This window comes from Dendrobates tinctorius, unplaced genomic scaffold, assembly GCF_039654945.1.
Source record: "Dendrobates tinctorius isolate UK_male_01 unplaced genomic scaffold, ASM3965494v1 ptg000274l, whole genome shotgun sequence".
In the NCBI taxonomy this organism is placed as follows: domain Eukaryota; kingdom Metazoa; phylum Chordata; class Amphibia; order Anura; family Dendrobatidae; genus Dendrobates; species Dendrobates tinctorius.
The window spans coordinates 670,112-684,825 of NW_027361941.1; the positions used below are offsets into that span (position 1 = coordinate 670,112).

General features: G+C 45.6%; 1 protein-coding gene across 1 annotated transcript; it reads right to left on the reverse strand.

Annotated features, from left to right (window-relative positions):
• Positions 1 to 279: 279 nt before the first annotated feature.
• On the reverse strand, positions 280 to 1,672 carry LOC141072523 (uncharacterized). Its single transcript, XM_073559795.1, has 2 exons — positions 1,663 to 1,672; positions 280 to 1,366 (listed from the first exon to the last, which is right to left on the reverse strand). Exons 1-2 carry the CDS (start codon positions 1,670 to 1,672, stop codon positions 333 to 335), a joined length of 1,044 nt encoding a protein of 347 aa, XP_073415896.1. The 3' UTR covers positions 280 to 332.
• Between the last annotated feature and the right edge of the window lie 13,042 nt (positions 1,673 to 14,714).

A 14,714-nucleotide genomic window follows, 5' to 3' on the forward strand; every position in this document is an offset into this window, starting at 1 on the left:
TCATCTTTTGTGTCCGAGGATCTCCCTCTTCTGGTGAAGGAAGGTAGTGAGGCTGATTACCAAACACCTGATCAGGTGGATGGTGACTGGGTAACAGGAACTTCTGACTGGATATAAGGCAGCCGACGCCCTTCTGAGTCGCTGGTGACTTCTCTGCTGGATTCTTGGAGACCAGTCTGATTCCTGCTTGCCAAAGATAAGTTTTTGCTCTGCTATTGAACTTATCAGTTTTGGTTTTGTATATTTCCAACATTTTGAACATGAAAAAAGCTCCCCGTATGACTTCCCTGATGTTTATTAAGAGTTGATTTCAGTAGAAAACATTTCCCACATTAAGAACATGAAAAAGGTTTCTCCCCTGTGTGAGTTCTATGGTGATGATTAACCAAATCTGATTTCTTTGTAAAACATTTCCCACATTCTGAACAGGAAAAAGGCTTCTCACCTGTGTGAGTTCTCTGGTGCCTAACCAAATCTGATTTCTGGATAAAACATTTCCCACATTCTGAACAGGAAAATGGCTTCTCACCTGTGTGAGTTCTCTGGTGTCTAACCAAATCTGATTTCCGGATAAAACATGTCCAACATTCTGAACAGGAAAAAGGCTTCTCCCCTGTGTGAGTCCTCTGGTGAGTAACAAGCAGTGATTTACGTGCAAAACATTTCCCACATTCTGAACATAAAAAAGGCTTCCCCCCTGTGTGAGTTCTTTGGTGCCTATCCCAATCTGATTTCTGGATAAAACATTTCCAACATTCTGAACATGAAAAAGGCTTCTCCCCTGTGTGAATTTTTAGATGTATATCAAGATTACATTTTTTTATAAAACATTTCCCACATTCTGAACATGAAAAAGGCGTCTCCCCTGTGTGAGTTCTATGGTGGTTAACAAAATGTAATTTCCGTGTAAAACATTTCCCACATTCTGAACAGGAAAAAGGCTTCTCCCCTGTGTGAGTTCTTTGGTGCTTAACCAAATCTGATTTATCAATAAAACATTTCCCGCATTCTGAACATGAATATGTCTTCTCTGCTGTGTGAATTCTCTCATGTGTAACAAGATGTGATTTCCGGATAAAACATTTCCCACATTCTGAACAGGAAAAAGGCTTCTCCCCTGTGTGAGTTCTTTGGTGCCTAACCAAATATGATTTCTGGCTAAAACATTTCCCACATTCTGAACATGAATATGGCTTCTCTGCTGTGTGAGTTCTCTCATGTGTAACAAGATGTGAATTCTGAGTAAAACATTTCCCACATTCTGAACAGGAAAATCTATTCTCTCTTATGTGAATTTTTTCACGATTAAGAAAAGTCTTTTCAAGAAAACTATTTCCATATTCTGAATATGAAAATGGCTCCTTTCCTTTAGAATCAATTAATTTTTTACTGCTTCTATTGTGATTTTGATTTTCCTTTGTAGTTGGTAATGAACCAAAAGATGGGACTTGTTTCATAGGATCAGATGACAGATCTTTGCTGTGAATGGATGATGATATATCTGGAGTAACAGCAATCACTTCAGTTGTATCCTGTGAGATCTCAAGATCATCAGATTTAAAAATTGAAGAGGTCAGCTGTCCGTCTGATCTCCTGGTACAGTCTTCTGCTAAAAATAAAACCAATTAATAATTTTGAATAAAATATCCTAAAATTTTATACTTTTGAACATTTCTACTCAAGCTGTCCAAAAAAAATACAAGCTTTTTAAAAATATTGAATTATTCACCAAGATAATGACAGTTCACAGTCTAATCGAAAGCCTCATAGCATGAACCAGTGCATCATGGTGTTCAATGGTTTGTTCACTCCGCTTCCCAAACATGGAATAAAAAGCCAACAAACAATGTTATATAGGTGAAAATTATACCAATAAATCTTCTACTCATCTCATAGAATCATAGAATCATAGAATCGTAGAGTTGGAAGGGACCTCCTGGGCCATCTGGTCCAACCCCCTGCTCAAAGCAGGATTCGCTAAATCATCCCAGTCAGATGTCTGTCCAGCCTCTGTTTGAAGACTTCCATTGAAGGAGAACTCACCACTTCTCGTGGCAGCCTGTTCCACTCATTGATCACTCTAACTGTCAAAAAGTTTTTTCTAATATCTAATCTGTGTCTCCTCCCATTCAGTTTCATCCCATTGCTTCTAGTCTTTCCTTGTGCAAATGAGAATAAAGTTGATCCTTCTACAATGTGACAGCCCTTAAGATATTTGTAGACAGCTATTAAGTCTCCTCTCAGTCTTCTCTTTTGCAAACTAAACATTCCCAAATCCTGCAACCTTTCCTCATAAGACAGGGTTTGCAGACTGGTCACCATTCTGGTCGCTCTTTTCTGAACTTGCTCCAGTTTGTTGATGTCTTTTTTAAAATGTGGTGCCCAAAACTGGACACAATATTCCAGATGAGGTCTGACCAAAGAGGAGTAGAGGGAAATAATGACTTCACGTGATCTAGACTGTATGCTTCTGTTAATACATCCTAGAATTGCATTTGCCTTTTTTGCTGCTGCATCACACTGTTGACTCATATTCAGTCTGTGATCTATTAGTATACCCAAGTCTTTTTCACATGTGCTGTCACTTAGCCCTATTCCTCCCATTCTATATATGCTTTTTTCATTTTTATTGCCCAGATGTAGTACTTTGCATTTCTCCCTGTTAAAAACCATTCTGTTAGTTGCTGCCCACTTCTCCAGTTTATTTAAATCTTTTTGAATCCTCTCTCTCTCTTCTCTAGTATTAGCTATCCCTCCTAGCTTTGTGTCATCAGCAAATTTAATCAGTTTACCCTCAATTCCTTCATCTAAATCATTGATAAAGATGTTGAACAATACAGGGCCCAGGACAGAGCCCTGTGGTACCCCACTTGAGACATTCTTCCAACTGGATGTGCAGCCATTTACGACCACTCTTTGGGTCCGATCACTAAGCCAGTTATGAATCCACCTAACAGTTGCCTTGTCCATTCCATACTTAGTCATTTTTTCAATAAGGATTGTATGAGAGACTTTGTCAAATGCTTTGCTGAAGTCAAGATATACTATATCTACAGCATTTCCTTGATCCACCCAATCAGTGATACCGTCATAGAAGGAAATTAAGTTAGTCTGACATGACTTATTAGTTACAAACCCATGCTGACTCTGTTTAATCACTTCATTCTTATCCAGGTATTGACATACATGTTGTTTAATAATTTGTTCAAAGATCTTTCCTGGTATAGAAGTCAGACTCACCGGCCTATAGTTTCCTGGGTCCACCTTCTTCCCCTTTTTGAAGATACGAACAACATTTGCTCTTCTCCAGTCTTCTGGCACTTCTCCTGTTCTCCAAGAATTTTCAAAGATTATGGAGAGGGGTTCAAAAATTTCTTCTGCTATCTCCTTCAGTACTCTGGGGTGTAATTCATCTGGACCTGGAGACTTGAATTCATTTAGGTTAGCTAAGTGTTTCCTCACTATCTTTCTGTTTATAGATATCCTGGATTCTTCTATTCCCTTAATAGGACAGTGAATAACAGTTGATGTTGCATTTCCTTTCTGAGAGAAAACAGATGCAAAATAGGAATTTAAAAGTTCAGCCTTCTCAACATCCTGTCTTACCATTTCATCATTTTCATCCTGTAAAAATCCTATAGCATCTTTGACTTTTCTTTTACTTTTGACATATCCCCAAAATCCTTTATTATTGCTTTTGACATCTCTTGCAAGCCTCAGCTCATTTTCAGCTTTAGCTAATCTGATTTGTGCCCTGCAGGTTCTGCAGACAGCATTATATTCTTCTTTAGATATGCCTCCCTCTTTCCATTTTATAAACATTTTTTTCTTCCTTTTTAGCATGTGCTTAAGTTCTGTGTTCATCCATCCTGGTTTCCTTAAATGCTTCCTATTCTTCCCTCTTTTCGGAATTGTTAACAACTGTGCTTTGAGAATTTCATTTTTCAAGATTTCCCATCCTTCCTGGACATTTTTGTCTTTAAGGATATCCAGCCATTGGATCCCTCCAATTCTCTTTCTGAATCCCTTAAAATCTGCCTTTCTGAAATCTAACCTTGACGTCTGAGTCTTCACAGGTCTTCCGCCTCTAGTTATCCAAAATTCTAAAATAGCATGGTCGCTACCTCCTAGGGTCCCAGCCACATTTACCTCCTCAACCATTTCCTCCCTGTTTATAAGGATTAGATCCAAGGTATCAGTTCCCCTTGTTTTCTCCCTTACCTTTTGGAAGATAAAGTTGTCAGCAAGAGAGGATAAGAATTTCCTTGACCTGTTAGTATTGCCTGAGAGAGATTCCCAACAAATGTCTGGATAGTTGAAATCTCCCATGACAACTATGTCATATTTTTTGGAGAACTTGGCCATCTGATGCATAAAGAGTTCATCCATATCTTCGGCTTGCACAGGCGGCCTGTAGTAAATGCCTACAATGGTGTCCTTTCCATTGTTCTGTCCTTGTATTCTTACCCAAACAGTTTCCACAGAACTCCCAGTCTCTGAAGCTTCAATCTCTGTGCAGATATACGCGTTTCGAACATACAATGCAACACCCCCTCCTCGTTTATCAAGTCTGTTTCTTGAAAATAAGTTGTATCCTTCTAGTCTTGTATTCCAATCATGTGTATTGTCCCACCAAGTTTCAGTGATTCCAATGACATCATATTTCTTTTCCTGTGTTAGTAGTTCCAATTCTCCTTGTTTGTTGCCCATGCTTTGTGCATTAGTATAGAAACATTTTAGTTTGTGATTGGTTTCTCTTTCTCCAATATTTTTATTAATTAGATTCTTTCGTCTTTGTTCTTCCTTTCCACTTCTAATAGCAGAGTTCTCAATAGCATTTGTCAGGTGTATGGCTTTTTCTGGTCTTTTGCTTCCCTTCCCATGTTGTTCTAGTTTAAAGCTCTCCTTACAAGTGTAGCAAGGCGACTTCCAAATACATGCTTTCCAGTCTTCGTAAGGTGCACCCCATCTCTAGCAAGTAGTCCATCGTATAAGTAGTTCACTCCGTGATCCAGAAATCCAAATCGTTGCTGACGGCACCATCGACGTAGCCTGTTGTTCACCTGCAGAATCTTATTCCACCTCCTTGTTCCATGGCCATCCACTGGGAGGATGGAAGAGAAGACCACCTGAGCTCCCAGTTCTTTCACTTTCTTGCCTAAGTCTTCAAAGTCTCTGCAGATGGTTTCCAGGTCGTTTCTTGCGGTGTCATTTGTCCCCACATGTAGTAGCAGGAATGGGTAGTCATCTGTAGGTCTGAAGAGTCCTGATATCCTGTCAGACACATCTTTAATTTTTGCACCTGGAAGACAGCACATTTCTCTTGAAGTTATATCCGGTCTGCAGATAGCGGCCTCTGTTCCTCTCAGCAGGGAATCCCCCATGACTACCACTCTCCGTTTCTTCTTCACATTTTTCTTTCTCCATCCAGGAGGACTCTGAGGGCGTACAAGGTTGCTGTTTGTTGGCAAAGTCTTATCCTGATGTATTTCTTCATCGTTTTCCTGCGTGAGAGCCTGGTACTGGTTTCTGAGCAGTATGGGTGCTGACTGCCTCCTGATCCTCCTGCTTCTCTGGGTCACATGTCTCCATTCCTCTGTTTCTTCAGGTGCACTTCGAATTTCTTCTCTTTCTGTAACATGAAGAGATAATTCTGCTCTGTCCAAGAACTCTTCACCTTCCTTAATGATCTTCAACGTAGCTAACCTCTCTTCGAGATTTTGCAACTTTTCCTCCAACAGGGACACAAGCTTGCATTTGTGGCATGTGAAGTTTGGCTTTTCCACTGGTAAATCTGTGAACATGTAGCAAGAAATGCAGCTCACCAAATGGCTCCTGGCCTCTTCCATCTTGAGATTTCTTAAAAACGATGAAAGATGAGCCAAATTTCGCGCACCGATAGGCGCGCGGTTTTTCCGATTTCGCGGAGACTCTTCACTTATCCCAGAAGGCACTGGGAATATGCAAATGATCTCCTCAAGACTCTTCCCCTGGTTTTCCGATTTCCTCTTTTCAGCTGCAACGGCCAAAACCCAGTGATCGTTGAGCTCGCGGAGACTCTTCACTTACCCCAGAAGGCACTGGGAATATGCAAATGATCTCCTCAAGACTCTTCCCCTGGTTTTCTGATTTCCTCTTTTCAGCTGCAACGGCCAAAACCCAGTGATCGTTGAGCTCGCGGAGACTCTTCACTTACCCCAGAAGGCACTGGGAATATGCAAATGATCTCCTCAAGACTCTTCCCCTGGTTTTAATCTCACGGAAACACAAGACACCACTAAGGTCCATCATCTGACAGAGGAAAACCAAAAGGTTTCCACAATATTTGTGGGTCAAAAGCTCTTGAAAAGCAACATGGCTTCCATAAACCGATCCAGCAATATCCGCTCTCCCAAAGTCAAATATCCACTCTCTTCTGAGCCTTGTAGTGCGCCCAAACCATATTTAGCATCCGTATATTTGGCATTACTATAGTGAGAAGAACCCACTTAATTTACGGTGTGTGTTTCCTGGAGCACAATCTGGGCATTATGTGTTGGATAATAAAATGGCAAATGTGCAATTTTCATGTTGCAACATCCAGTGCGAGCTCATTTCCGTAAAGTGTCACTACTCCCATAGAATAATTCACTGAGGGTTATAATTTCCATAATGGAGTCACTTTATGGGGATTTCTACTGCTTTCGTTTCCTGTAATTGTGTTATATTAGGGCATCTGCAGATGGTGTGTCCCCTCTCCACTGGAATCTGCTCCTGTGATGTTTGATTCCATCACCAAGCAGCGCCTTATTTATGGTGCAGACGTTGCTGGTAATAGAAGAGACATCGAAACCAGAAGCTCTGGGTGGCGCTGGCTCTGTCCAGCCACTAAGATTAGGGTGCCTGAGACCAGTAGTTTCATCCAGCCTGGCAGTATGGGTTTGTGTGCTGTCCAGCAATCTGGTAGCAATCTGCTACCTGCTTAAGCCAATTAGAAAGCACCAAACCCTACTAAAGCTTGAAGCCTATTCCCGGAATCTGCCAGATACAGCCTTGTTCTCCTCTGGTTCAGTCCTCTGTGCTCAGCTGGTGTATTTGTTTCCTGGTGTAATCCCAGCCCGCTTACTGACTACACTTGTGTCTTCTGATTTTGTACTTTCTCTGCCCTCCTGGTTATGGCCAACTACCTGACTATTCTTCTTGCCATCTCACCCCACAGAATAGCAGGTAACACCATGGCTCAAGCCTAGGGGTCTCTGTGTAAGTCCAGATCCATGTAGAGGGGTTAAAGGATGATGAGCAAGGCAATCACTGGGATCTGGAAAATAGCGTAGATAGAGCCAAGCCTTCTCGTGGTGGCCATCTTCTGATCTGCCAGGTGATCACTAACAGTGCTCCCAATACATTGTGTCTGCAAACTATTCCATCAAGATCTGTGTACGAATAGCTAAATGGCGCTCCTTCCTTTCTTAACCCTACAATGTACCCAGAGAGTAGTGTACAACCATATATAGGGGATTGTTGGATTCAAGAGACATTGGGAAATAATTTGTAAGGTCCAATTGTTTCCTATTATCCTGGTGAAAACTCTCTGGGTAATTAGAGTATGGGGCTCGGTTGCTCTTGGCAATCTAAACTATCGTAAGGGCCAATATTTTCCATCAGATGAGTTTCAAGAAGAAAGATTAGACATTCATAGAGAACTTTTTATAATAGTGCAGAGCTGAGGTGTCTTAAATTTAGATCTCAGCCATTTGGCAGAGGTAATGGAGACCTTATTTTAAAGGCTACCAGGTAGTTGCAGACTAACATAAGTGAGGCAGGCCGATCCCACCATCATCAGACTACCATACAAAATGAACCTGTACAAAAAGAACTAGAATAAAAAACATGTTACCGTATTTTTTGGATTATAAGACGCACCCCAAATTTTGAGGAGAAAAATAGGAATTTCTTTTTAATAAAATGGTGGTGCTTCTTATAATCCATGCGTCTTATTTCTGTGGTGAAGCGGGGTCCCAGGGTCGCTGCTGGAGGAGGCAGGAGTGGGGTGATGCTGCAGGCCGCAAGGTGGGATGAGGGGGGTCCGATGTGCAGTGCACCGCTGTGATTGTTTGGTGCTGCTGGGGTGCCTGGCGCTGCTGCCCGGGGAGTCCGCTGCTGCAGGGGGACTCTGCCGACATTTCGTGAAAGGCCAGAGCCCCCCGCATGTCCATGGTTTCCTCCTGTGCGGTGGACTCTGTGAACATGGCTGCCGGGGGGCGGCACATGCGCAGATGGAGGTCTCGGTATCGAGATCTTGGGAGATGAGATTACAGCCCTGATATTAGATCTCAGGGATCTAGGAAGCCAACAGCATCATTACCCTCCGCTTTCTCCTACAGGCCCAGCATAATAGTTTTCTTCAAGTGAGTTTCTAACTTGTCAGCACATTTTACGTACGCTGTCATTTGGCTTTATAGTTACAGATCTGGGCAGGTAACGGTCAGTGTCTTCTAATTCCAGGGGTAGATGGATCTACCAGGTTGTAAGTTCTATAGAAAAGGGCTTTCAATGCCCAAAGTCATTTGAACAGTTTTGGGTGGAGGAGAATGTTGTGGGCTAGAGGCAAAATGGTGATCATGGTGATACGGCCGGACTACACCACCGATAAAGCAGCCACAGTCGGTGACTGAGAGGAATCTGTGACTTCTCTGCATTCAGTGGTTACTACTCACCTGGGTAGTCATATGTGGGAATCTCCTCTTTACACCACTCATCACCCCTCACATATGTCTCTGTAGTATTAATATGGGTCAGATCTTCACCCTGAAACAAATATTGTAAAAGTCACAGACAGATGGAGAAGTCCCATCTATGATCAGCTCTAATCCTGCCATCTCCACCGTTCTCATTATACAAGTTGTTGGAATAGTTTTAGTGCAACAACTCCATTCATGTACATGACTGTTTAGTTGCTAGATTTGTATGCTGTTTAAAAAAAAAACTCCCAGAGGCTCACACAGGGAGAGCATGTGACTGTATTTCCTGTTTTCCTGCTGTGTCTGAGTATGGGAGAAGCAGCCTGCTGTAGATGCTGCACAAATAGAGACACTCAAATGATTTATTCCTGATCTATTAAGCTTATCATATATTGTTCTTGATTGCTCCTGAAAAAACAACTTCTGTTGTCACACGCTTGGAGAGAATCGTGAGTAATCCGCTGCCAACACAAGTTCTGTGATGTATTAAGAGAAGTATAGAGTCTACATCACGTCAAATAATTATTCTCCTCTACTCCTTCTTGGTCAGATCTCTTCTGGAACACTGTGTCCAGTTCTGGGCATCACACTTAAAAAAAAGCATTGACAAGCGAGAGCAAGTTCAGAGAAGAGCTAACAGGATGGTGACATAAAACAAGACTGAGCACAAGACCTTTACAGCCGTCTACACATCATAGGGGAGATCTCCTGACACCTTCTCTCCATCTACATGATGATCCTGAGGAGCACTGGGATCTTCTTGGTTACAGTCCTGTGGAAGAAGAGGACGGGGACATCTCTCTGGTGTTGTCCTCTTACTGGATAGATCTGGAGGAAACACATACAGGGACTGAATTCATTCTCTACATACAGATAATTATAGGCCGTGTGTATTTAGTCCTGTCTATTACCTGGTGATGTGAGGGGTTGGGGAACCTCCATTATGACGTCCTTGTACAGATCTCTGTGTCCTTCTAAATACTCCCACTCCTCCATGGAGAAATAGACAGCGACATCCTGATACCTTATAGGAACCTGACACATACAATGATACTGTCATCCCCCCCGATCCCTTCATAGTGTTACTGTATAATGTCCCAGCATTCCCAGCAGTGTCACCTCTCCAGTCAGCAGCTCAATCATCTTGTAGATGAGTTCTAGGATCTTCTGGTCATTGTGATGTACAATGCCCGAAGATATGTTTTCTGTTGCAATGTGCTAACAAATCCTCCATCCTAGGACATTGTAAACTGTCAGTAGTAGGAATTCCTTCCCCCCAGGTTTTATCAACCCTGCCACTTCCTCTGGAAGAGCAGGAATGTTAATTAGCTAGACCATCTTCCTCACACCATTTGGCTTCTCTCAGCTGAAAGAGAAAATGCGGGAAAAAGGTCTTTGTTTGAAATAAAACTTTAAGAGCCTGCCCTGCGAAAACCGTACCAAGTAGAGATATGAAAATCATATTTTTGTAACCTGAGCGGTCCCAGCTTCGAGACCGCGTATGTTTCGAAGTTCTACCCTGTCCAGAACATGAGATAGGATTTGCGCCCAAATGGACGGTCATATCGCATAGATGTTTGATGTTTTCTTGATGGGCTCATTACGCTGGGAAACATGATACCACTGATGAGTCCATACCAGCTTCTCCCATAAAGTTATAGCTAATCTAAGTTTTGTAGCCAAAACATAACTTGGATAAGAGAGGTGGGATCAACCCAGAATGCACCTCTCTGTGATGTCACATAGGAAAGTCTATAAGGCATTCCCTGGCAGAACCAGCTCAGAACAGCTCAAGTCGTCGTGCTAGAAGGACCCCAATGAGCGGAGAAGTGCAGCTCCGCCTCCACCCACCTTAAAGCCGCATGGTCTGCCTAAGGAACAATATGGAACTGTGAGTGTAATCTCTTTGTTTTCTCCACTTTTATTTTATACCTGTACTGTACATATTTTATGTCTCAATTTTATAGCAACTTTTATCTGTAATCACTGTCCTCTTTCGGAAAATAAATGAAATAATTATTTAGATCTGTCTCTATGCTCTAAGACTCGAACTATACGCCTTTGATAGATAATCGCTACTAATTCAAGGGGTTTGCCACGGACCCTCTTAATTTAACACTGTGAATTAAGTAACCGTGACTGGTGGCAGCGCGTTGTGTACGGCTATTACGGCTTGCTGGCAGTCTAGAAGGGTCTTATATTGCTGAATAAGGGTCTGCGGCCACAGCATTGATAATTCCCTTACTGCAGAAGCCTAATTGCCGGTTCACAACAGGCAGCCCGTCCGGCGACCAATTATCCTAGGTGCAGTTCCCTGACTGACCTGAGGGTAAGGGGGGCGCCGGAGAGCTGCGAGTTCCAAGGTGGAACTGAGAAAGTGGGATATACACAAATCCCCGCAGTACTTGGAAGATTGATAGCAGTGGTGGGGCATCCAAATTAAACTCCCCCTGCGGCAAATTGTAGAGCGAGATTAGCTTGCTGGATATTTTTGTCACATGGTGCCAGTGGTGGGATAACTAAGATAAGCCCCACTGCGCCTGTGATAGCCGTGTGCCGGCATTGTGTCACGTCCCTCCGTCCGCTGATACACCGGTGTCAGTGGTGGGATCGTGACATAGTGGTGACACAGGGTCCGCTGTCCGTCGCGTTTTGGTGGCAGCAGGACCCCCGTTAGTCGTCGCCCGTAAGTGGACGAACGGCCGTGGGCTGTTCGTCACATATTGGTGGCAGAGCGGTTGGATAATCCTAGAGCATTAGTGATTTGGTTTGAGCAATCATTCCTCTCACTAAAGACCTGCACGGTTCCTGCGGGAATCCTGCATCATAGGTTTTGGAGAACAGACTCAGTGGTTACTAGTCCTGAGACATTAGTGTGTACTTGCAAGTATCCCCCTCCCGTTTCTTCGTTTTTCTTTTTCTATCTTTTATTTGGCAACCATGGCGGCGATGACAGTGGAGTGGTATCAGAAGCAGAAAAAGGACACCCTTGCTGGGTTATGCACGTACCGAGGCATAGACGCCGCAGGCGGAACCAAAGATCAAATGATCGCGGCTCTAGTGCAGCTGGACAACGACCAGAATCCAGCGAGCGCAGAAGTTGGCCCAAGTTGCCATGGGGCTGCAGCAGAGGCTCCACTCCTGAGCGCTGGCCCCACATTCAACCAGAACGGGGTGGACCCCTATCTGCAAATGGCCTTGGACGAACTCCCCGCCAAAGACAGGGATGGGCGGGTGAGGCTGATCCAGCAATATCGGCAGGAGGCCCAAGCCGAACGTGAGCGCCAAGCTGAGGCTGAGAGAGCCGAGCGCCAGGTGCAGAGGGCCCATGAACTGGAGGTACTCCAGCGGGGTGGGAATGCCCCCACAGCCCGAAGCAGTGAGCCCAGCAGCGTCCAGACTCCTAAACCCCGGCCAGAGCATTTTCCCGTGATGGAAAAGGATGGGGACTTGGACACATTTCTGCGAGCCTTTGAGAAAGCCTGCAGACAGTACCAGCTGCCTAGAGACCAATGGGCAAGGTACTTGACCCCAGGGCTAAAAGGCAAAGCCCTGGAGGCATTTGCTTCTCTTCCGCCAGAAGCCGATGACGACTATGACGCCATAAAGCAGGCGCTGATCGCCAAATACCGGCTGACACCTGAGGTATACCGAAAGAAGTTCCGGCACCTCCAACGTGGCCCACATGATAGCTACAGTGATGTGGTGCAAGGACTCAGGACCCACTTTGACCAGTGGATCCATGGACTGTCCGTTGAAACCTTTGAGCAGCTACGGGACCTGATGATCAAAGACCAGTTCCTGCATCTCTGCCCAGCTGAGGTCCGACAGTTCATCCTGGACCGCGAACCAACGAACGCGGACAAAGCGGCGCAGATCGCCGACAACCACGAGGCCAACCGGAAGCCCGAGACGCGGAGGCCAGTCGCCACCAGCTGGAAAGGGGGTAAGCCAGCAACCAACCCCAATGCCCCAGCTAGCCGTCCCTCCGGAGGCCCTGTCCCTGTTGCCAACAGCAGGCCGGCTACTGACAGTCGCCTGTGTCACCACTGCCAGCGGCCTGGTCACTTCTTTTACACCTGTCCGAATAGGCCGAAGAACCCCCCAGCCAAGGCCCCCGGGCCCAACGCCTCTGTTCTTTTGGTGGGAGGTGTGGTTGGGAGGGCTGACGACAACGTTCAACCTGTTCAGGTGGGGGCCCGTCTTGCTACAGGCCTCAAGGACACCGGGGCTGAACGAACCCTCATCCGTCCTGGACTGGCGGCCCCTGAAGAGTTTGTTGAGGGGAAAACCCTGACTGTCACCGGGATTGGAGGCACCCGTTGTCCCTTGCCAGTGGCACGAGTTTTTCTTGATTGGGGTGCCGGGAGCGGGTTGAGGGAGGTGGGAGTGTCTGAAAACCTGCCCACTGATGTTTTATTGGGGACTGACTTGGGGCGGATGGTTGCATACTACGTCCCTGACACCCTTCCCCAAACTGATAATAAGGGTAACGTTAACCCTGATGATGATGATGATGATGACGGGAAACTGAATGTGTTACCTGCTAATGCCTTGATGAGTAATGATGCAACTAACAACCATTCTTTCCCCAGGTACGATGCTGATGCTGATGTGAATGTACCAAAGCAAACTGATAACCATTCTTCTCCTAGGAAGGATGATGATGATGTTGATGTATCTGTGCCGACTGAACCCGTTAACCCTTTCTTTGAAGCGGTAGATGTGTCCACAGGTACCGAAGTGCTCAGCCCCATCACTCTGCGGAGTGAGACGGCTGAGGAACCCCTGGCAGGAGTAAGCAACGGTGCTCAAGGAAATGGGGAGGTGCATGGGGACCATGAGGAAGGTAATGCCATGCAGCTGACCAGTGCCACCGAGGAAGGTAACTGGCCCATAAGTAGCACTGCTCCTGAAGTGTTGGGGGTGGATGGGGAGGGAGAGCCCAGGGCAGCACCGGCTGGTGGGTCTGAAGAAATCCCCAGGGAGACAGCATACATAGCAGCTGTCACATGCAGTCAGAGTGCCCAGATCGCAGGTAACGCACTGTCTTCTGGACCCTCTGCTGCTACAGGAGAGACTGAACCAGAGGTGAACCCAGAGCCGGTTCCAGAGGGTCCCAGTAAAGAGGGGACCCTGACGTCACTTCTGGCAGCCTCCAGCATGGAGTTCCAGGCTGCTCTGCACTCAGATGCCAGCCTGGAGAAATTGAGAGGTCTCGCCGAGACGCCCACCTCCAAGTCTGATAAGGAGAGGGTGTTCTGGGAACGAGGAAGGTTGTACCGGGAGACAGTACCCGGAGATCCTAAAAAGGAGTGGTTGAGGGAAAGACAGCTGGTTGTCCCCTATCAGTTCAGAACTGAGTTGTTGCGGATTGCCCATGAGATTCCACTCGCTGGACACTTGGGGATCAGCAAAACAAAGGCACGGCTGTCTCAACACTTCTATTGGCCCAAGATGGGGACAGATGTAACACACTACTGCCGCTCCTGTGCCACCTGTCAAAAAGTGGGTAAGGCGGGGCCTGCTCTTAAGGCTCCCCTTATTCCTTTGCCGGTGATAGAGGAGCCTTTCCAGAGAATCGCGGTGGACATTGTAGGACCGCTGTCCGTCCCCAGCAGCTCCGGAAAGCGATACATTCTCACCGTGGTAGACTACGCTACCCGGTACCCAGAGGCAGTAGCTCTGTCTTCAACCAGGGCAGATAAGGTGGCTGACGCACTGGTGACCATCTTTTCAAGGGTAGGATTTCCCAGGGAGATGCTTACTGATCAAGGGCCCCAATTCATGTCTCGCCTAATGGAGGCTCTCTGTGAGAAAATGCAGGTGACGCAGCTGGTATCGAGTCCGTATCACCCACAGACTAATGGTTTGTGTGAACGTTTCAACGGTACCCTCAAACAGATGCTCCGCATACTGGTTGAGACCCAAGGGCGCGACTGGGAGCGGTACCTCCCACACCTGCTGTTCGCTTACAGAGAAGTTCCGCAGGCC